The sequence below is a fragment of the Pecten maximus genome, chromosome 4 (genome assembly GCF_902652985.1).
Source record: "Pecten maximus chromosome 4, xPecMax1.1, whole genome shotgun sequence".
Classification (NCBI taxonomy): Eukaryota; Metazoa; Mollusca; class Bivalvia; order Pectinida; family Pectinidae; genus Pecten; species Pecten maximus.
The window spans coordinates 32,903,740-32,929,219 of NC_047018.1; the positions used below are offsets into that span (position 1 = coordinate 32,903,740).

Consider the following 25,480-nt stretch of genomic DNA (forward strand, 5'->3'; position numbering starts at 1 on the left):
GGTTATGTAACATCTAAAGTTCAGATGGGCACTTTTTACCAACTGAACTCCCCCCTTATCTGGATACATGTCTCCTTTACATAGTGTTGAAGGCAGCACCATGCAGGAGAAGGAAGACTTAATATTCTATTGTTGGGAAGGCAGAGGTGGGAGACAATGGAAAGGCCGAAAATAAGACCTGCTATACCCCACTCCATGTTGATATGAAGCAACTTAAGTTACCCCCAACCCTGGCAGAGTCAAAGCCCCTCTCCAGCAGAATCAAAGATGTTCTTTTTGTCTTCTACTTCTGGGATATTATAGAGACCAGAATTGATCTGCTGCCCCTTTGCACCACTTAAGATATTTATCTTTTTCGTTATTTTTTCTCTATTTTTTCTTGTTTTATTATAGCCTTGGCAGTTGTTTCTCACCTGACACGTCATAAGACCTTGGCTGTTGTTATTTCACTAGGCACACGTCATAAGACATTGACTGTTCGTGTCGGACAAGACACATATCATAACACCTTGAGTGTTGGTGTCTCACTAGACACGTCATAACACCTTGATTGGTCATGTTCGTGTCTCACTAGATACGTCGTCATAACACCTTAATCGGTCATGTGCGTGTCTCACTAGATACGTCGTCATAACACCTTAATCGGCCATGTTCGTGTCTCACTAGATACGTCGTCATAACACCTTGAGTGTTGGTGTCTCACTAGACATGTCGTCATAACACCTTAATCGGCCATGTTCGTGTCTCACTAGATAAGTTGCATCACACCTTGGCTGTTGGTGTCTCATTGGGCATACATCGTCATAACATATTGACTGCGTGTCTCGCTAGACACAAGTTGTCACAATACCTTGGCTGTTGTTGTCTCGCCCGACACACCTCAACGTCGTCATTAGACTTCGGCTTTTGTTGTTACACCAGTCACGTCGTCACAAGATCATGTTTTTGTTGTTTGATTTGACACGTGGTCTAAAGTCACTGGAACTCGAGGACACAATAGGCCCTATATCACCTTTTTGTGGGTCTGTTTGTAATAGTAAAGGTAAAATAGCATAACCGGATTTTGATTTGAAATCGATACCTCCGAACTCATAGACTGTTTTCTCCACACGAACTGTCGTCAAACATACACACATCAAACACTCGAACCGAATCCAACTCCCGATGGATGTACTTAGAAGTTGACAAAACCTATCCAGTTCTTGTTGCTAAGGAAACGACTATGATACCTCTACACAACGTAAAACAGTTTGGCTTTGTAATACACTTAACAACAAAATTACTGTATGGAACAACACAATTACTGTAGGACACATCTTCAAAAATCAAGACGAAGACATAATTATGTTACTTATGACGTACTTTATTTTATAAACAAGCTCATAAAACACTATTGATGAGTTATTGTGGCGAGATGTCTGCATTATGATGCCATGATACGTATAGCTTTCTTAAAATCTCGACAAACCCGATTTTAGCAATAGATAGGTACTATTAACGATAATTACAAGATTCATTGCAGTGATTTGTTTCTTTAGATTTCATCTGCTTAGAACTTAATTTAGTATTTATTAAGCAAATTGCAGGAGTTGTAATTTGCGTGAAATGAAGATTTCGCATAAATAACGACAAGTAATGAAGATTAGATGTTTTACAGATACAAATGTACTATAACATAACGTCAACCAAGGACTGTTTATTCAACTTGGATTGTTAAATATATTATACATGTATATATATATATATACAATGTATATATTGAATTGAATCCCTCACTACCCAAATAACTTCAAAAACGAGAAAACAGGCCCGCTTCTATTATAAAGGTTTTGGAGCTCCTTCTATAAGTAACATCAGCTTCATTTTATGTGCCCTAAGATAAAAAACAAACAAACTTAACGACAAAGTTTACTGAAGTGCAGCAATAGCCGTGGAAGCGCTCGAAAGTTGTCGTTAAGTGATTTTTTTTCTCTTTTTTTTATACAACTCTACATAGACACTTTTTTCTCATTATACATATATATATATACTCACCTTCCTATATATATTTTAGATATCTGTAACCTTTTCTAGTTGCGCGATCTTTGATTTCTGCCCCTACATGCATACAACACACTGTTATACAAGGTATATATTACTAAACTTGGTTCCAAATGATGTTAAAGTGGTCCTTAGGCTAATACAGCTTGGGAAACAGTAAGAACATGTATTGCTGGATCCACCAAGATTGTTTTCCGGATTTACAATTAATGTGACACTGAATGGTGACAGAAATGATATCTATCTTTTATGAATTATTTCCTGATTACATGCCAAGTGTGTGTATGAAATAATCTGACTAAAACATAATGGGGGGGGGGGGGGGGGGGGATCATGTGTCGCAAAAATGAAACAACTTACATTCATGCCATATATTCACAGTAAGCACCATTTTATCCAGACACATACGGATTACTGAATGTATATGTAGTATATATCGTTCTGAGGTAAAACGTTCGTCCGGAATGATTTTTGGATGTTAATTTTATCCGGAATAACAAAGTGTCCTGAAATATCGCAATTTGTCTGACGAAGTTGCCATGGTTTATATTCTCAAAAGTAAAACATTAAATGAAGATCTGGTGTGTAGACAATCATGCACCTATGACCAGCATTGGTACTAGGAATCGTTATTCTCATCCATTCTCTTAAAGGAGATCTTCATATCGTCCATTGTTTTGTTGGATGTTTTTAGGTATATCACTACCACGACTGCTGCCAGAACGACTCCCAGCAAAATCATACCAAATGCCAGACCTGCCATAGCGCCTGTTGGAGTACACAATTTACATGTTGGAAGTACAACAAATTACATATTGGTAGTACACAAATTACATGTTGGAAGTACAACAAATTACATATTGGTAGTACACAAATTACATGTTAGGAGTTCACAAATTACATGTTGGAAGTACACAAATTACATGTTCGGAGTACACAAATTACATGTTGGAAGTACACAAATTACATGTTGGAAGTACAACAAATTACATATTGGTAGTACACAAATTACATGTAAGGAGTACACAAATTACATGTTGGAAGTACACAAATTACATGTTGGGAGTACACAAATCACATGTTGGAAGTACACAAATTACATGTTGAAAGTACACAAATTACATATTGGTAGTACACAAATTACATGTTAGGAGTACACAAATTACATGTTGGAAGTACACAAATTACATGTTGGGAGTACACAAATTACATGTTGGGAGTACACAAATTACATGTTGGAAGTGCACAAATTACATGTTGGGAGTACACAAATTACATGTTAGGAGAACACAAATTACATGTTAGGAGTACACAAATTACATATTGGTAGTACACAAATTACATGTTAGGAGTACACAAATTACATGTTGGAAGTACACAAATTACATGTTGGGAGTACACAAATTACATGTTGGGAGTACACAAATTACATGTAAGGAGTACACAAATTACATGTTGGTAGTACACAAATTACATATTGGTAGTACACAAATTACATGTTAGGAGTACACAAATTACATGTAAGGAGTACACAAATTACATGTTGGTAGTACACAAATTACATATTGGTAGTACACAAATTACATGTTGGAAGTGCACAAATTACATGTTGGGAGTACACAAATCACATGTTAGGAGAACACAAATTACATGTAAGGAGAACACAAATTACATATTGGTAGTACACAAATTACATGTTGGAAGTGCACAAATTACATGTTGGGAGTACACAAATCACATGTTAGGAGAACACAAATTACATGTAAGGAGTACACAAATTACATGTTAGGAGTACACAAATTACATATTGGTAGTACACAAATTACATGTTAGGAGTACACAAATTACATGTTAAGAGTACACAAATTACATGTTAGGAGTACACAAATTACATGTAAGGAGTACACAAATTACATGTTGGGAGTACACAAATTGCATGTTGGGAGTACACAAATTACATGTTAAGAGTACACAAATTACATGTTAGGAGTACACAAATAACATGTTAGGAGTACACAAATTACATGTTGGGAGTACACAAATTACATGTTGGGAGTACACAAATTACATGATGTTGGGAGTACACAAATTACATTCGGGAGTTAAAACATTACACGAATTACACCGACTTGTATCTATAAAAGATGGGTTTCCGCGTATTACATGAAAGTTTTGCTCCCGTGAACATATTTAATAATTACTCTTTCTCCCTGGATTACCTAAGTATATTCAGGACATGTACCACCGTACTACGCCTATGTTATCAGCTTGAAACAACTTTTTTTTTGCTAGGTGGCGTCATACATCTTAAATACCACTCTCATATTTAAAGGTGGTATTAAAGTAGACAATTCAGGAAAATATAGATTAATGAAAAATATTTTACGGGGAATAGATATTGAGCGAAAATACGCGAGACTCATCTATTTTTGAGGAACTCGATACGTTAAGATTGCTCTCGGTAATATTCAAGTCTTACCTCCGCTATATCCCGACGGAGCAGGCGCCTTAACTGGAGCCGTGTAGACCTTTCCGTTCGGATAGTACTTTCCTGTACAATGTAAAGCAACAGTGAGTGATGTTATGTGTTTCATGTATCTAATTGATCATTGTGGAAATTTGAGAAACCACGAAAAAGATTTATTGGCGTGTCAAAGTTGTACAAAGACGTAAAATGAAGTAATCTGAACAAATCTACATTTTGGACGTAGTGGCCTTAAGCAGTGTATAATTTATAACATGTATACTATGAACGTCCTTCTTATATTATGGCATACTCAAACTTTAGCACAAAGCCGAATGAAAAAAAAAACACCAAAAAACAAAGATTGGCACATTCATGAAAGTTCAATCATGTCCATCATTAATTTGCGGAATACTTTCAGCAGGAAGATCACCAACTTTTACAACCGAAATATTTGCGAAAGATATCTTTCGGAGTTTCAGGCGCTATCAGTTTGCGCAGAGTTCCTATGGAAACGAACATTAAACTGATTATCAGGATGGGGACATTACTTACTAGGGTATATATATATATCACAGGATGGGGACAATACTTACTAGGGTATATATCACAGGATGGGGACATTACTTACAAGGGTATATATATCACGGGATGGGGACATTACTTACTAGGGTATATATATCACAGGATGGGGATATTACTTACTAGGGTATATATCACAGGATGGGGACATTACTAGGATATATATATCACAGGATAGGGACATTACTTACTAGGGAATATATATCACAGGATGGGGATATTACTTACTAGGGTATATATATCACAGGATGGGGACATTACTTACTAGGGTATATAAATCACAGGATGGGGACATTACTTACTAGGGTATATATATCACAGGATGGGGACATTACTTACTAGGATATATATATCACAGGATGGGGACATTACTTACTAGGGTATATATATCACAGGATGGGGACATTACTTACTAGGATATATATATCACAGGATGGGGACATTACTTACTAGGGTATATATATCACAGGATGGGGACATTACTTACTAGGGTATATATATCACAGGATGGGGACATTACTTACTAGGATATATATATCACAGGATGGGGACATTACTTACTAGGGTATATATATCACAGGATGGGGACATTACTTACTAGGGTATATATATCACAGGATGGGGACATTACTTACTAGGGTATATATATCACAGGATGGGGACATTACTTACTAGGGTATATATATCACAGGATGGGGACATTACTTACTAGGGTATATATATCACAGGATGGGGACATTACTTACTAGGGTATATATATCACAGGATGGGGACATTACTTACTAGGGTATATATATCACAGGATGGGGACATTACTTACTAGGGTATATATATCACAGGATGGGGACATTACTTACTAGGGTATATATATCACAGGATGGGGACATTACTTACTAGGGTATATATATCACAGGATGGGGACATTACTTACTAGGGTATATATATCACAGGATGGGGACATTACTTACTAGGGTATATATATCACAGGATGGGGACATTACTTACTAGGGTATATATATCACAGGATGGGGACATTACTTACTAGGGTATATATATCACAGGATGGGGACATTACTTACTAGGGTATATATATCACAGGATGGGGACATTACTTACTAGGGTATATATATATCACAGGATGGGGACATTACTTACTAGGGTATATATATCACAGGATGGGGACATTACTTACTAGGGTATATATATCACAGGATGGGGACATTACTTACCAGGGTATATACATCACAGGATGGGGATATTACTTACTAGGGTATATATATCACAGGATGGGGACATTACTTACTGGGGTATATATATCACAGGATGGGGACATTACTTACTGGGGTATATATATCACAGGATGGGGATATTACTTACTAGGGTATATATACCACAGGATGGGGACATTACTTACTAGGGTATATATCACAGGATGGGGATATTACTTACTAGGGTATATATATCATAGGATGGGGACATTACTTACTAGTGTATATATATCATAGGATGGTGATATTACTAGGATATATATATCACAGGATGGGGACATTACTTACTAGGGTATATATATCACAGGATGGGGACATTACTTACTAGGGTATATATATCACAGGATGGGGATATTACTTACTAGGGTATATATATCACAGGATGGGGACATTACTACTAGGTATATATATATCACAGGATGGGGACATTACTTACTAGGGTATATATATCAATGGTGGCGATATTACTTACTGGAGTATATATCACAATAAGCACTGGCCTGAATGGTAGACTGGCCAGCAGAACTTAAAGAAACTCCGCTAAGCCGGCACTCCGTGTAATTTCCACAGTAGGAGAATGTGGCACAGCCTGATGCCTCTTCATCCACACAAGCTTTAGCACATTCCGATAGAGAAAGCCCAGTGATGACTCTGTCGCCCACCATTTTCATCAACTTTCTCTGATAATGCTGAAAGTCGTCAATGTACTGTCCTGCAAGAAACATTAGTCCATATTTGATAAATGTGAAAATATACATTAAAAAACCCGATTTAATAAAAACTCGATTTGCAAGAGTTTAAGACAAAGTATTGCACAAAAGACGCACAAACTCTAAGCACCAAAATATATCTCTGTTTAAAGTAAAGGATAAAGGGATATTTTATAGTGTTTCGTCTGTCTGAACTCGGAGTTATTTTGTCGTGGGTTCATCTCATCACCTGTTTCGGATCCAAAAGTAAATTAATTGTATACACTTTTCTCTGTTTCCTTAAAGTGTAGCATTTTATTTTCGTTAAAGTTGGTGACATTAAGAAGAATTTTGAGATACAAAGTACTAAAATATTATCAAAATCATACCTTGATCTGCGCTTCCGTTCCGTAATTAAACTACGTCCCACTGAGGTAGCGGAATTAAGTTACGGAGCGGGAGCGCAGATCAAAAAATGGATTTATTCAATCATATTGCAGGACAATATATTAATAATCTCATATTTCGTAAATAGTTGGGGATAAACCTTCATTAGTACGATGGATGCCAACTTAATTATGGAAGTGACATACCAAAGTATGTATCTACACAATAGGTTATAAGCGTTCGGTGTTATCACTTACTTGAATAGTGATCACACTGTGGGGAAACTTTTATCCCAGACTTTGGCACATCAAGGACATGGACCTTTCCAAGGAAGCATGTGCCTATTTCATCACAATAGTCGAAGGACTTGCAGGGGAATTCGTGGAAGTCGACGCACAATTTTGCGCACTCATTAACATCGTATATACCCTGATAAATTACTGGAGAGGAGGACAGAACAGTAGTTCCTTTCTGGATGTTAAACTTGGATGTATAGTCACCTGAAACCAAGAAATCAACAAGTCAGGCAATTGAATAAATAAATAAATATGAATAATATACAAATAATTTTCAACAAGAAATATCTTTAAAAAGATAAACGGCATAGTTTTATGCTGGTGGTTATAATGTAAAACTGCTGGTGAAATAAATCAACGAACTAATGCGTTTCAGCACGGATAACAAAATTAGATCAGTTTGAATCATTTTTGGTGATAATAAGACTGCATTTGAATCAGGAATATAATGTTATTAATTTGTCATTTGAAAAGATACATCCACTTATTCAGCTTGCATTCTTAACTTTGTTTCGTTTTTATTTACTGCTACATTGACCAATCACATACTTCATCTTGACCAGTAACGCCACCTGTCGCGTCATATCCGGGGCCAACAAAAAAGCAAGTGTTACATTGATTTAGCTTTAGAAAAATACCAAAAGAATTAAGGAACTTTTCATAGTTTTAATTATTTGTTTCATGAAGTGTCCACTTTGCTGGTAGAGAGAAGTGCATTTTCAACAAATAGACATAATTTTCGATTTAAGAATAAGAAACTGGCCCCAACCAAGTTTAGTAATATCATGACCCCACTTACGAATGTATAGATCGATGCCGTTATTATTTTGAATTTTCTTTGGGTCGTCGTCTGGGTGGAAGTGAGAAAGGAAGCAGCGTCCAGTTTGCCATTCGTATTCGAACGAGTTACAGATAAAAACCTCTTCAGCAACACAAGCCGCGCCACAATCGTCCACAGACAAGCCAGTCTCGATGTCATCGTCATAGTTCGGTACGTACTTGTTATGCATGGCCCTGAAGTGTTTCAGAGTGCCAGCTTTTCATAAAATATAAAAGAAAATATAACGTCATAGTATTTGTTGCAACCAGGTTCCATAAAAAAGTAAAAAAAAACAACAACAATAAACAAACAAAAAAACCAAAAAAAAACTTTTTAACGATTTATTTTACATGTACAAGTAAATGGACTCCTGGTTCTAATATTGTCTAGATTTCCAACGAAAAGTAGCAAAATATCTACACTCATTCTAAAAATCAGGATCTTTGCCCATGCTATTTGTATGACTGGAAACGTTTGGCGAACGATTTATATTACTATAATATTGATTGAAGTATGAACAGCATTTCGTTTTTCAAAGACATGACTACCATAAATATAAAGAAGGATTAAAGCATTATGCATTTAAAAACAAACAAACAACAGCAATAACAGCAAAAAACAAAAAAAAAAAAACTAAAAAACAAAAACTAAAAAAAAAAACCGGTAAAGCACCACCATATGCTTAATATCGATGAGAGATTTTCAGCAATCATTGCTAGAATACAAACGAAAGAAGCACAGGAGCTCCGGGAGGGTAGGCGTCTTTTCATTTACCGAAGACACTGTTAACATAGTCGGATGTTATTGCTTGTAATTATGAAGGGATAAATAAAGTACGATGTACCGCTGAATTAACACACATCTTAGATAATGTTAACAGACGTACATACCACCAAACATACACAATATTCACACACTATAGTAAACATTAGCCAATGATATCCTTCAAAATATCGCTATAAACTTCACTGTGCTATGAACTAACACCTATTTTCGCAGTCTGTAGCTTTCCATTCACTGGTCAGTCAATGTCGCTGTTCCTTGTCCGACCATGTTATCTTCTTAACCGATATCTCCGGTTAACGACGCTGTCGATGGTGCTGAATGTAAACTAACAACTGTTCTGTATTACAGCGTCCGAATGTCATACCAACATCCATACAATATCATACAGATTGTGTGTATTCAAACATCAAATCACATGACAACATCATACAGTGTATTACTAACAATAAAAGGTAAAATCACGTGACAACATGATACAAGATCATACAGATGTAGTGTATTCATAGGTAAAATCACGTGACAACATGATACAACATCATACAGATGTAGTGTATGCATAGGTAAAATCACGTGACAACTTACTACATCATACAGATTTAGTGTATTCAAATATCAAATCACGTGACATCATGAAAACCCTTTAAAAATGGGTTTGTACCATATTTGATTAGTTAGTATGTATTTATCGTGATCAGTGATTATATCCTATTTATCAGATTGCTTGTTAGTTTTACGGCTGTCATAGAAATGATAGATTGGAATTCTCTCTTTTCAAGGAAACCCAATTGAGATTTTGTAACGGTTGTATAAACTGGTAGAAATATAAAGCAAATATGTCATGCAACATATATCAATTTCCTTTGAAATGTTATCTTAAGTATTTCGCCCAGAGAAATAATACCTACTTGACGATGGATCCCTTTGTCCTCCAAGTGAAACACTAGATGATATATCTGACGCTTTGTAGGCCACCTGAAAATAAAACCATGTACGCTGTAAGTGTGGAAGAATAAAGGCTTCATTCTTATCCATTACGCTAGACTGGGCTTATTATAATTTCTAAATGTTTGTTGTACTTTTCAAGTTGACTTCAACGTCCTCGTCATAAGGTCATACGGTGTCCAATTGATTTTCGTAAAGAACATTGGTCATATAATCGAGCAGTATGGAGAGTAGGGGCGAAAGGGAGAAAGAACAAAGATATCTGCTATATAAAACAAGTTATCATAATTGTAATAATATGAATATAGACAAGGGAGATAAACAACTGAAACCTTTGAAAGGTGGGCCAATGGAGTCTCCATGTGATCTCTCTTAAGTTACTATGTAGTCGGAAACTGGATTAACGGCAACTAGGGTAACACCAATTAGTCACTCAAATCAAATTACTGTAAACTACAAAAATCACATCTCAAAATGTTCAATACAAGAGATAGTATTAAAGATAAGTTACTGTGCTGAGTTCATACTGAGTCAACTTACCTTTGCCGTGTCGAATTGTATATGGAGTACAAACAATCCCCGGACCACAGCGTTTCTGAGTTTTTGCCATACAGTTTGCAGATCCGGTTCGGGACGGAAAGCCGCTCCAAGCGTTCCTTAGGTAGAATAATAAGAAAACAAAGTGCAAATTTACTTTGAATCCTGGATATAAAACGTTACAATTACAAAATTATAATAATTATCGAACTTATATAAATATATAGAGGATATCTAACAGTGTCTTCAGTAATACCAAATATATTTCACTCGTGTGGCTAATATTGTGATATTTTTCACTCTTGCTGCGCGCACTCGTGAAAAATTTCAAATATTAGCCACACGAGTGAAATATATTTGGTATTACTGAGGACACTGTTAGATATTCTGTTTATTACATTTTTTATCAACGAAAAACCTACTCCGTATGCTAACAAGGCCTATGTACAGCGAAAGTTTGCATACGTTTACCCCTGTCCAGGTGCTGACATATATGTCGGGCTTTCTGATTGGTCAATTATTTTGGTATTTTCTAATCATTAATTTGATTGGTCAAATCAGCAAAAGTGATATTTTTCACTAGTGAAAAATATCACTTTTATAGAATGAATAATTTTTGATATTTCACTGGTAAAAATGTAACAAAATAGTGTCGTTTGAAGTATTCACTCGGGATGCGTTTTTCATTATGTAGACGTTACGATATTGTGAAGGTAACTTAATTCCTACCGTGCTCTTCTTTTTTGTAGTAAAATTAATCTTTGTAAATGAGCAATTTCATTAAGATTTAAGATATCAATTATAGGCGTACTTGAGTAATGATCACACGATCCTCCGCTTGCAACGAGAGTTCCGTCCTCTGTGTGACTTCTGCTGAGTGTGCAAACCTGCGACTGCGCACAGTAGTCGAAGCTATTGCACGTGAAGTTGCTTGTGACGCAATAGTCGGCACAGTCACTGGCCTGTGACACGTAGCTTATGGTTTTGTCGTTGTGGTACTGCAAAACTTTCCCCTTGATTTTTCTGAACTTTGCTGTTTATGATAAAACAATCCATAATGTAAACAAAGAGGCATCTTAGAGTGTGTCATGAAAATGAAGAAAGTATGAATGGGAAAGACTATTTATAGAAACCAGATTTTACTGTAAAGCACTTAGATTTCGGGAATACTTTTTTTCGCAAGCATACCTCTTCAGCCATACATGTATTTTTTAATATATGAATTCGCGAACACTGATCTAGAAATTACTTTAAATTCGCAAATGATGAGCTATTAGATTCATGGACTCTGCCAGACCTCTATATCGGTAACTGATAGCTTGGTCGCCATGCGAAGGTGCTATTTTCATTTAAATAATCACGAAGAACTTGAATTCGCGATTGATTTTCTTCGCGTATTTACGCGGAAATAAATCACTCGCGCAGTATAATTGATACACAGTAGTTAGAGGCATTGTTACCTCAAACATAATCGACGCTAATGTGCAAATATTTGATATATCTACAAAGTAAGGATTACAGGGATTCAAGGAGACACCATGGAAATACTAGTAATGGATGCAAAGCACGCACAAACTTCAGAGAAACTGTAATTTCATCTTCTATTCGCGGTTTTTGTGAAACTGCGATCAAAGAGTACTCACAATATTGAATATCGCAGAGGTATATAAGACCTCTATAAACTTCAATTTGTCACTACAAGGGCCAGTTGTTGCATATACAGAAACTGTTATTTTGTCATCAAACTGGGTGGGTCGTTTATTGCACAAACAGAAATAAATTCGACGGAGTTTATGTTTGATATACGTACTAATAGATGGGGCCTTCTCCAGCAGTGTTCCAACAAAGAAGGCTTGGTCGTATTCCATCTGAAAGTCAACGCCTTGGATCCTCAGAGGAGATACCCCGGTCGCTTCTGACACCAACGTGATCGACTGGAACAAGAATATCTCCCGATAGGCGCGCACCCTATCATCAAAGGTTCCTGAAAAAGTTTATTTTGATATATAATGTGGATACGAGTGCAATATTCTATTTATCAACTAACGCTGAGAGGTAATACGCGAGATTCCCGTCTAATAAATAAATTACTCTATGCGACAGATAGGTAGAAAGTTTATCACCACCTGGCTAATCGTGCAATAACCTTTATTTATGACGCCATCTGAGTGTTAGTGCACGTTTGTCGTATGCAGTTTATTGTGGTTATGAATATCCATCTTTTGGCAAAGTTCTCCGTCTAAGCATTAACTCTGATTAGCGTGGATATCCTGATATGATACAACTTTAAACAAAATCCTGCAATTTTTATCTTTCTATTATAATATCATCAAATGGACTGTTTTTATATATTTTCTTTGCTTAAATAAATATGTACTGCTAAACCTAGAGTATGAAATCAACACTGTTTAAAATCCAGGCAAATCATTGCCATATTGACTCTTCATATTTCAAAATATTTTGGTTTACTTTTTTCCACTTTAAACTACAGGCTGTATTCATATTTCAGTAGTACTTCAGCATAGCTACTTTACCTGGGAAAGATATTTTGAAAGGTGTTTTATCGTCGATGTCAAAGCAGGTACGAATGTCAAATTTGGTGAGCTCAGGATGTTCTTGTGAAAAGTCGTAAATGTTATATCTAGCATTGTACGGTATCTGAAATATATATATACCACTTAATAGAACAAAATGTACAATTCATAAATCGACATGCTTTCATTTCCTTTTCAAGTTTAGGTTTAATGTTGAAGAATTTCCATTATCTATTTCTTTTAGATATATCTTAAGTATTTAAGGATACCGTAATGCTTTCTTGATGCTCAATGTCCATTACATCATTATATGCGTGAATGATGCAGGATTGAGCCAAAAGTCTATGAAAAAAATATTAAGAGATTTGGAGTTTGCCACACAGTTAACCCAAAGGACTGTAGTCGAACAAAGGCCAAATAGTGGTAATGGCCTTCTTATGTTAACTTAGTAAAAATAGAACTTGTGTTGTAATTTATCCGGTTATACAAAAGGCTGTGAATTAAGTATTAACAATACATGGCATTGACGATGTTTACCAGTGTTTTGTAATTAGATTTTGTACAGAAAAACTTACCCCGTCGACGGATATATCCAAACGGATTGGGATGTCTGTATCAGTCTGGTCTATGTTTCCGTCGTTATTCTTTTCGTTGTAAGTTTTCTGTCAATCATGATATTGAAACATTGACATAAGATGTTTACGGATAATTCACTTTTCACCATCGAAGTAATTCACAACAAATACGACTAACTCATACGTAACCATGAGTTGATGAAACATACATTTCATGTTGATTAGAGATTTGGGGCAACGAACGTCATAGTACTACTAAAATAGCTTAGGTTAGTGAAAATTGCAGCCATATTAGCCGGGCTTGTGACTTGCCAGTTATATTCCAGCTAGCGAATAAAATTCATATCTAAGTATTTCTTATTTTGAAAATAATGGCGATTTAAAGATAGCAAACTTTGGAGTGATAACTATTCTACCAACTTGTATTTAGAAAGACAAGTTGATATTCTAGAAATCAACATTTCAAATTCTAATTGCCACGAAGTAAAACTCGAAAAGTCGATATTCTTGAAACTAACATTACAAATTCTTATTGCCATGAATTAAAACTCGAAAAGTCGATATTCTAGAAATTAACACTTAAGATACTTACTGCCAAGAAGTAAAACTGGAATGTAGCATTCAAAGTCAGTCCTCCCAACTTAAAGTCATTTCGTTTAGATATGAAGACGTCACAAACCATATCCCTTGCGAATCTCTGCAAAGTCATCAAGCCACATATGTATATACAAACTCCTTAAGACTCGTTTATACATCACATCACTCTATACCAGTTATCACCAAGAAACATCATGCAACATATATTCGTTCTATCCAATAGTTGTATTTAAATTTACGCAATCACGCTACATGTTTAAATCTTCATCAAAAGTCTTTTACGCTACATACAGTTTCCTCGATTATCTCCAACACGTTTGATAAAATTTACTTTCAAACCATCATGATACATATACGTATTCCTATAGCTCCAACACTAGCGTTTAAATCTACATCTTAAATCTTTATGCTGCATATTATCTCCACCCCACTATGCAATACATCTATGTCATCATACTCCTAGACTGGGCCACCAGAAGTTTTCTTTTGTTAAGAATTGCTAAGCTAAATTCTAATACTAGATTATTTGCCCCTGGTTTGAAGCTTAGAATCAAATGTAACGGAAAGCGAAAGTAGGTCTTTTGGCGGGAAATGGAAAACGAAAGTAGACCTCGTCCGGCAGAAGCTTCAACGTTACGTCCCAGTAAAACATGTAAAAGACATAGATATCTGTAATCACGTGGTACTTTCGTTAGTATAAATACAGGTGAGCTGAGCTGCTCGGGTCCCATTCTGATTCTGATTTCGACGAGTGAAGATCAGGGAACACTAGTAACGTTATACTATAGAATTGCATAGCATTACCATATACATAGGAAACAGTGTGGGCCTGAATAAGGCTGGAATACTAACACACTGTGGGGTTAGCGGATTGACAGGGTTACGGTACTGTACTTATATTATCACAGCGGTGATAAGGAGCCTGACAGTTGACTGTTGGCAGTGCACTGTTGGCAGGTCAGTGTACAGGTAACTCTGGGAGGCTGACCGACGTATAGCTAGCGGCCGGGTTGTTGTGTATATATGTGCGCATACAGGAGCTCGCTGCAAACAGCAGTGAGAACGGCGGTCTGACGGACTGGTGCTGTATGCGTGGTTAACATATACACAGGCTCTAGCAGAGTGCGTATTGCAGCGGTTTTACTAGTAACGCGGTAGCGGCATTCAGAATCCCTGTTGGTAGTAGTATAGATAATTACGTAGTGGTCAGACAACCACTGGATACAATCATACTCATTGTTTTTACGCCCGGGCGGCGTTACGCTCTTATAGCAGAACACATATATGTATATATTGTACTTAGGGTAATATGTAGTAAATATCTCGAATCCCAAGACGTGACTTGGTAACGAACCCCTTACACGTCACAAGATTTTGGTGGCAGCGGTGGGGATCCGATAATCTATGTATTTTTTACCCTTGGCTTTAGATAAAAGCTGTACTTTATATATAATAACAGTGTTTTGCTGTATTGCTAATTGTTGTTAAAATGGCTGAAGGAGGGTACGATAGTAAAGCTGTTGAGGCTGAGATAGAGAAACTTCGTGGGGAGCTTTCTCAAATACTGGATAGCGGTGTAGCAACCAACACAGCGCTCACTACTTCTACACCTTATGGCCCCCGGACCGGAGATGGGTGTAGACAGGATATGGATAACTCGGGCAGTGGTCGGAAGGACTATACCGACTATTATAGTAGCCCGAATTTCGGAAATTACGATAGGGATGGAGCGCGTGCTGGCCAGTATGATAAGGAAATGTATCAAGGAGTTGGTCCTGCACCACAGGATAGCTATCGTAATAACAGTCCTAGCAGGGGCTACCGTGTAGAGCAGCGTACGGATACCGGGAGAAAAACTGTTAATATAAAACCCGCGACGTACGATGGCTCCGGCTCATGGCGCGATTACCAGTCACATTTTGAGGCGTGTGCCAGTATTAACCAATGGACTATGGAACAGAAAGGATTGTTCTTGGCAGTATCATTGAGAGGACAAGCACAGGGAGTACTGGGTAATTTGCCTGATGACCGGCAGCAACACTACTCTGTCCTGATTAAGTCTCTAGAGGACAGATTTGCGCCACCTCACCAGACGGAATTGTACCGTGCCCAATTACGGTCAAAAAGACAAAAAGCTGGGGAAACGTTGCCAGAGTTAGGACAGACAATACGCAGATTAACGACACTTGCGTATTCTACAGCACCAGCGGATGTGCTTGAAACACTGGCCAAAGAGCAGTTTATTGATGCTTTAAGTGACGGGGATTCGCGTATCAGAATAAAGCAATGCCGACCAAAGACCCTGAATGAAGCTGTACAGCTGGCGGTAGAGCTAGAGACATTTAAGCGAGCAGAAAAACGTAAGGATGACGGTACTGGTTTTCTGCGTCAAACTCTTACCGAAAATAACGAGAATGAGGACAGTACGGCTGGTAGCGAGCTGAAGTCCATGATAAAGACATTGACGGAACAGATGGAATCATTGCAGAAGGATGTCTCTAACCTGAAGTCTGGCACCGCTTCTGGAGAACGTAAGCGACCAAGGAAAGAGAACGGTGGTACTAAAGGCACCCAAACATTCCGTTGCTACTATTGCAACAAGGAGGGGCATATCAAGCGCAATTGTCCCAAGTTAAAGAAAAACTCCAACAAACAGGTCCCCGCCACGACCAGTGATAGCGATGATGCACGTCCAGTTGGAGCTGCCTCTTGTACTAAGGAGGCTGGTATGTTCATAAATGTGTCCATTCAAGGCAGTAAGGCTAACCTACTACTGGACACTGGGGCAACCGTTACGCTTATCTCGACCTCACTTTATGAGAAAATGATGGCTAGGCCAGCATTACACCAAGTTTCCCAGACAATCATTACAGCCAGCGGAGAGCCTTTAGATGTTAAAGGCAAAGGTAGATTCTCGCTGAACTTTGGCAACAACGAGAGGATGACAGATGCGGTTGTAGCCAAGATCAACGTTGATGGAATCCTGGGGTTGGATTTTCTCATGGATAATCGTTGCAGTGTAGACATGGACAAGAGTCAGATGATGATGGACGGCGTTATTGTGCCTACCCAATTTCGAGGAAAAGTAGGTTGTTACCGAGTAAGTGTGACTTCTAAAGTGGAACTCCCAGCGCGCAGCGAATTAATAATTCCTGGGCGTATCATAGTGCCCGATGGCACGTTGGAACCAACAAATGATCTCGTTCTTGAGGCATCAGAAAGTTTCCTGAAGTCAGATAGAGCACTAGTAGCCAGGTCTCTGGTCAAATACCAGCCTACTGTTCCGATCCGTATATTGAATACGGCTGATACACCACAGACAATCTACCCGGGTACTTGTGTTGCTAAGGCGACAGAGGGGGAATGCTTACAACAGAAGACAGGCCCGGAGGAAATGGATGAGCAGCGACCAGACATCAAGCAATTGCTGGAACGATCAAAGACTCATTTAAGCGCAGAGGAAACAAGCCAGGCGGAGGAATTATTATTCCGGTACAGAGGTGTTTTTGCCGCCACAAATGCTGACTTCGGACGTACTGACAAAGTCAAACACCAAATAGACACAGGTATCGCGCGGCCTCTCAAACAACCAATGAGGCGCATTCCTGTGCATCAGTCGGAGGAAGTAGACAAACATGTAGAGGATATGTTGGAAAAGGGAGTCATTGAACACTCAACCAGCCCATGGTCCTCTGGTGTGGTATTGGTCAAAAAGAAAGATGGAACCACTCGTTTCTGCGTCGACTATCGTCGCCTTAACGATGTGACTGTCAAGGACGCATATCCGCTGCCGCGGATTGACGACTCGCTTGATAAGTTAGCAGGTTGCCATTGGTTCTCTACGCTGGATCTTTGCTCAGGCTATTGGCAGGTTGCAATGGACCCTAGAGATAAGCCAAAAACAGCATTTACCACCAGAAAGGGCTTGTTTCAATTTCGGGTGATGCCTTTTGGCTTATGCTGCGCACCAGCCACGTTTGAAAGGCTGATGGAATCTGTCTTGGCCGGGTTACAATGGGACATATGTCTGGTTTATTTAGACGATGTGATTGTTTTAGGTAAAACATTCAATGAGATGCTGTTGAACCTTGGGAGAGTGTTTGATAGATTTCAGGCAGCAGGGTTAAAGTTGAAAACCAAGAAGTGTCATCTGTTTGCCAAACGGGTTGAGTTTCTTGGCCACATAATTTCCGACAAGGGGGTAGAGACAGACCCCAAGAAAACAGAGATCGTGAAGAAATGGCCAGAACCCTCAAGTGTAACGGAACTTCGGTCATTCCTGGGCCTGTGCAGTTACTATAGAAGGTTTATTGAAAACTTTGCGGGTATTGCCAAATGCTTGCATAAGCTCACTGAGAAGGGCAAGGCGTTTGACTGGAGCAAGGAATGCCAAGACGCATTTGATACCTTAAAGAACAGATTGGTGACAGCTCCGATTCTTGCACATCCACACTTTGACAAAGAATTTATTCTAGATACTGATGCCAGTAACAATGCTCTGGGAGCCGTATTGTCGCAGCGTGTTGATGGTAAGGAAATGGTCCTTGCATACGCCAGCCGCACATTGACCAAGAGCGAGAGACGGTACTGCGTCACCAGGAAAGAGCTTTTGGCAGTAGTACACTTCGTGAAGTATTTCAGACACTATCTGTACGGTCGAACATTCCTTGTGCGCACGGACCATAGCTCATTACGGTGGCTGCTTAACTTCAAAGATCCGGAGGGCCAACTTGCCCGATGGCTAGAAGTGTTGAGCACCTACGACATGAGAATCGAACATCGGCGTGGAGTCCATCATGGCAATGCTGACGCTCTTAGCCGTATACCATGCAAGCAGTGTGGGTATCGTTCGGATTGGGAGAAACAGTCCCGGGGTGTCGTAAACACCGCAGTAGCTGCCAGCAACAAGAACATTGGACCTCAGTCATCAGAAACATCTTCCGTCATACAACAGCGACAGGCATCCGACAAAGACCTGTGTGTTGTAATAGAATGGCTTAAAGATGGCAAGAAACCATCCTTTGAGGATATCCAGAATCAGAACTTCGTTATCAAATCCCTGTGGTCACAATGGAATCAGCTAGTATTGGATAAAGGTGTTTTATACAGAAGATGGGTCTCAGACAAATCCAATACAACGCTACAAGCGGTAGTACCGCTTGGTGAGAGAAGGGACATACTTCAACAATACCATGACGGTAGAACGGCAGGGCATTTGGGAGTTCGTAAGACTCTCTGTAAGATAAGGCAGGGGTATTACTGGCCCGGTCTGCAAGGGGATACTAGGAGGTATGTTGCCGGCTGTGAAATTTGCACCAGGCGCAAAAATCCAGTTCGGAAGAATAGAGCGCCAATGCAAATAGTCCAGTCAGGTTTCCCGATGGAGCGTATAGCCGTTGATATACTGACTGACTTACCTGAAACAGGAAACGGAAACCGGCATGTGTTAGTAGTTGGTGACTACTATACGAAATGGATGGAATGTTTCGCAATGCCTAACATGGAGACAACCACTATTGCGACTCTGATAGTGGAAGAGGTCATATCAAGGTTCGGCATGCCATACGCGATCCATTCTGATCAAGGCGCTCAGTTTGAGAGCAGGTTATTTGCAGAGATGTGCCAACTCCTTGGTACGAGAAAAACACGTACTTCACCGTATCATCCCCAGAGTGATGGTATGGTGGAAAGGTTCAACAAAACCTTGGTGACAATGCTTAGTGCATTTGTCAACGAGCATCACACAGACTGGGATGAAATGCTGCCGTACGTGACCATGGCATATCGTTCGGTTGAACAAGAAACCACGGGTTGCACTCCAAATTACCTGATGTTAGGGCGAGAAGTAACAACACCACTCGACATACAATATGAGATGCCAGTAGACGACAAATCCATACCTCAGAATGAATGGGTGTGGACACTTCAAGAACGCATGGAAGAAGCACATCGTTTTGTGAGGTTGCATACTGATGGCGAAATGAGGAGGCAGAAGAAATACCATGACCAAAAGGCTTACTGGAACCAGTACAAGCCAAATGACAGTGTTTTTGTCTTCTTTCCAAGAGTCAAACCAGGCAAATCTAGGAAGCTAACGTCCATGTGGCAGGGACCATTTAAGGTGATTGGGACATGCACAGACGTTACATACAAGATACCTTGTGGGTACCGCAGAAAGCCACAGGTTATACATGTGGACCGTATGAGGCGTCATCGGTCACAAGTACTACGCGGCGAGGAGAAAGCTGAAACTTCAAAGCACCAGGCAGATGAGGCTGGGCTTGAGTTATCGGAAGACAAAACCGTTCCAGAATGCCAGGACTTAGCGGAGGACACTGATGTCGATACAGCCGTTGACTCGGGACTAGGACCAGAACATGGTCGCCCGCGTCGCAGCAGACATCCTCCGAGCTGGCACCGCGACTTTGTAGTATAGTCAGCTTATCAGAATATTCTCAACAAGAAGTTGGGGGTTCAGATCCAGTGACAGTAACAAATGACAGTTGTTTAAGGAGCAAGTAGTCCTTGTAGTTAGTTATTGAAATATTATACAATAAAACTTTCACTTATTCATAATTGGTATGTGGGGACACTGATACCCGGAGGCGTGGGTAATGTAACGGAAAGCGAAAGTAGGTCTTTTGGCGGGAAATGGAAAACGAAAGTAGACCTCGTCCGGCAGAAGCTTCAACGTTACGTCCCAGTAAAACATGTAAAAGACATAGATATCTGTAATCACGTGGTACTTTCGTTAGTATAAATACAGGTGAGCTGAGCTGCTCGGGTCCCATTCTGATTCTGATTTCGACGAGTGAAGATCAGGGAACACTAGTAACGTTATACTATAGAATTGCATAGCATTACCATATACATAGGAAACAGTGTGGGCCTGAATAAGGCTGGAATACTAACACACTGTGGGGTTAGCGGATTGACAGGGTTACGGTACTGTACTTATATTATCACAGCGGTGATAAGGAGCCTGACAGTTGACTGTTGGCAGTGCACTGTTGGCAGGTCAGTGTACAGGTAACTCTGGGAGGCTGACCGACGTATAGCTAGCGGCCGGGTTGTTGTGTATATATGTGCGCATACAGGAGCTCGCTGCAAACAGCAGTGAGAACGGCGGTCTGACGGACTGGTGCTGTATGCGTGGTTAACATATACACAGGCTCTAGCAGAGTGCGTATTGCAGCGGTTTTACTAGTAACGCGGTAGCGGCATTCAGAATCCCTGTTGGTAGTAGTATAGATAATTACGTAGTGGTCAGACAACCACTGGATACAATCATACTCATTGTTTTTACGCCCGGGCGGCGTTACGCTCTTATAGCAGAACACATATATGTATATATTGTACTTAGGGTAATATGTAGTAAATATCTCGAATCCCAAGACGTGACTTGGTAACGAACCCCTTACACGTCACACAGACATATCCTAGGGACCAAAATCATAAAGCTCAACTTTATTTATAATTTTAATATTCTAGAGACAGGGGGCAAAGCCGTCACGCAATAATGTATTCTATCCAATATTATAGTATAAACATACATGTCAATGTAATAATGATAATAACGAAACAAAATTCTACGAAAAAAATCCGCAGGGGAGGTCTGGGCTATTTATCTATACAGACCTGGCCTTCAAATGTGTATGAATTGTCCAAGTAAAATAACTGCCCTGGTGACTTCATCTGCAGGATGAATGACGGCCTGCCACTTATCGACGTGGTGACGTTAATGCTGGCGTCGAAGGATGTGTTTGTTATAGGAGTAATTGTACAGTTGCCCATTGTCTTGTCCATGTTGTAGGAAATCCCTAAGTGAGTAAAAATGGTCGTATAACGATTTTTTTTTATCTTACTGAAGTTTTTTCTCTTAATTACTGAGCTTCACTGTAGTCGTGGAAATGCATATAAACTGCTATAGATTCTGTAACATCTAATCCGAATGAACTTCCCTCCATCCGCTTTACTGTTGACACCGTTAAGTATATTTTCATTCGACATATTTAATTCAAATGTTATTAGGTTAGTATGTACTTTCCCTAAAGTAATCCTTAATTAAAAAAAAAAATGTGTATATGTTACTGGCTTTAGTAAATAAACCTGTATTGTTTTTGGCGTTAAATAACATACTGGACCACAAGAAAACCAATATATTGATGCCAGACTTTGCATACCTCCTTCTCGATTGTCCCACTGTTCACCTATATCGAACGGCTTATAAAACTCCTTTGATTCTCGACAGTGATAGTACGCAATATTCATCACTGGGCAGCAGTTTAAAATGTAGATAGATAGACAATACTCACCGGTGTTAAAATCGTGGATTTCGGAAGCCGCGTCGGTGTTGTAGTACGGAGGAGTATTAGGTTGGGGACGGAAGTCGTAACGTACCAGTTTGTACATGTCATCATACCAAACCTAAACAATAATAGAATATGATTGAAGTGTATAACAAAAGCAATCCGGCGAGTAAAGGAAACCGTAAATCAAATACATCACTAAAACCTGTGACAAAACGTGAACGAAATATGGAATCTCGTGGAGACTTTGAAAGAAAGATACCATGCGTTTCGGAAGGGTTAGCGTTTGGGTTATGGTCGTTGACAAAAAACTCTGTTATCGCATTACATCACAAGCTGTCTACATTAATGTAGTTTTCTGTTGTTCAATTATATATAATAAATGAAGTTTTCTTTTGTTCAATGATACCTAGTAAATGTAGTTTTCTGTTGCTCAATAATACCTAGTATATGTACTTTGCTGTTGCTCAATAATACATAATTAAAGTATTTTTCTGTTGCTCAATAATAACTAGTAAATGTGTTTTTGTATTTTACTGTTGATCAACAATACATAATGTATTTTCCTGTTGCTCAGTAATACCTTGTATATGCATTTGCTGTTACTCGATAAAACATAATCAATGTATTTTTCTGTTGCTCAATAATACCTACTAAATGTAATTTTATGCTGCTCAATTATAGCTAGTAAATGTGATTTTGCATTTTCTGTTGCTCGATAAGACATTATTAATGTATTTATTTTCTTTTGCTCAATGATACATATTGTTGTTTTGTAGTTTTCTGCTGTTCAATAGGACAAAATAATAAATGTAGTTTTACAGTGCTCAATAATACCCAGTAATTGTGATTTTGCATTTTTTCTGTTGCTCCATTATACATTATAAATTTATTTTCTTTTGCTCAATAATACCTAGTAAATGTAGGAATGTGGTTTTCTGTTGCTCAGTAAAACATAATAAATGTAGTTTTACGTTGTTCAATAATACATTATTAATGTAATTATGATTTTGTAGCTTTCTGTTGTTCAATAATGCATACATGTATTTTATTTCAATGTTTTGGTATCTTTACATCCTTGTCTCTTGTCGGTAAATACTTGGTTTACAAACGTTTATATTGTTGCGGCAATCTTATTTAAGCGGATTTCATATTAAGATTGATTAATATTAAATACTAATATTAATACTAAATTATGATTGAGCTAATTGTTGAATCTAGATATTGTTTTCTATGGCAAGTAATAGATGTGCGACAATTCATCATCACCTCAACTTATTTCAATCCACTTAATCCAGTTATTCACTCAATTTCAGTTCACCAAATTGATACAGTTGCAGTATATATTTAGGTACTTACGTCCGCCTCTGTTATAGCATTGTTTATAGGGGCTACAATCTCCTCTCTATAAATGTATGCCTTTTTTAAAATCGGAACAGCCCTCGTCTGCTTCCTCCCCGGACACACCACTCCAGGCGGTGTCTGTTGACATATTAGATATAGCAAGTTAATGATACCTTCACATCACTACATACAGAACTAGCTATAGACTGATTGTAAAAAAAAGAGATATCAGTACCGAGATATCAGTAGAGAGATACATATACAGAGATCTCAGTACAGAGATGTCAGTAGATATATCAGTACAGAGATATCAGTAGAGAGATACATATACTGAGATATCAGTACAGAGATACATATACTGAGATATCAGTACAGAGATACATATACAGAGATCTCAGTACAGAGATGTCAGTAGATATATCAGTACAGAGATATCAGTAGAGAGATACATATACTGAGATATCAGTAGAGAGATACATATACTGAGATATCAGTACAGAGATACATATACAGAGATCTCAGTACTGAGATATCAGTAAAGAGATATCAATTCAGAGATACCAGTACAGAGATGTCAGTACAGAGATATCAGTACAGAGATACCAGTACAGAGATATCAGTACAGAGATATCAATACAGAGATACCAGTACAGAGATATCAGTACAAAGATATCAATCAGTACAGAGATATCAGTACAGAGATACCAGTACAGAGATATCAGTACAGACATACCAGTACAGAGATATCAGTACAGAGATATCAGTACAGAGATATCAGTACAAAGATATCAGTACAGATATATCAGTACAGAGATACATATACAGAGGTATCAGTACAGAGATATCAGTACAAAGATATCAGTACAGAGATATCAGTAGAGATATTAGTATAGAGATATCAGTATCGAGATATCAGTACAGAGATATCAGTATCGAGATATCAGTACAGAGATATCAGTACAGAGATACATATAGAGAGATATCAGTAAAGAGATACCAGTACAGATATACCAGTACAGAGATATCAGTACAGACATACCAGTACAGAGATATCAGTACAGAGATACCAGTACAGAGATATCAGTACAGAGATACCAGTACAGAGATATCAATACAGAGATATCAGTACAGAGATACCAGGACAGAGATACCAGTACAGAGATACCAGTACAGAGATATAAATACAGAGATATCACTACAGAGATACATATACATAGATATCAGTACAAAGATATCAATCAGTACAGAGATATCAGTACAGAGATACCAGTACAGAGATATCAGTACAGACATACCAGTACAGAGATATC

The 25,480-nt window shown here is 38.4% G+C and overlaps 1 protein-coding gene across 1 annotated transcript in view; it reads right to left on the reverse strand.

Moving 5' to 3' along the window:
* Nucleotides 1–1,342: 1,342 nt before the first annotated feature.
* The window catches only part of LOC117325877, a 36,849-nt gene continuing 12,711 nt past the window's right edge, over nucleotides 1,343–25,480 (reverse strand). Inside the window, exons 7-21 of the mRNA XM_033882376.1 lie at nucleotides 24,186–24,308; nucleotides 22,833–22,944; nucleotides 22,156–22,337; nucleotides 14,513–14,617; nucleotides 13,921–14,007; nucleotides 13,346–13,469; nucleotides 12,622–12,795; nucleotides 11,623–11,844; nucleotides 10,815–10,930; nucleotides 10,238–10,304; nucleotides 8,526–8,762; nucleotides 7,688–7,930; nucleotides 6,827–7,066; nucleotides 4,520–4,591; nucleotides 1,343–2,808 (exon numbers count right to left, since the gene is read on the reverse strand). Coding sequence (XP_033738267.1) covers nucleotides 2,660–2,808; nucleotides 4,520–4,591; nucleotides 6,827–7,066; nucleotides 7,688–7,930; nucleotides 8,526–8,762; nucleotides 10,238–10,304; nucleotides 10,815–10,930; nucleotides 11,623–11,844; nucleotides 12,622–12,795; nucleotides 13,346–13,469; nucleotides 13,921–14,007; nucleotides 14,513–14,617; nucleotides 22,156–22,337; nucleotides 22,833–22,944; nucleotides 24,186–24,308 — 2,253 coding nt within the window. The 3' untranslated portion in view covers nucleotides 1,343–2,659. The remainder of the gene's footprint in view (nucleotides 2,809–4,519; nucleotides 4,592–6,826; nucleotides 7,067–7,687; nucleotides 7,931–8,525; nucleotides 8,763–10,237; nucleotides 10,305–10,814; nucleotides 10,931–11,622; nucleotides 11,845–12,621; nucleotides 12,796–13,345; nucleotides 13,470–13,920; nucleotides 14,008–14,512; nucleotides 14,618–22,155; nucleotides 22,338–22,832; nucleotides 22,945–24,185; nucleotides 24,309–25,480) is intronic.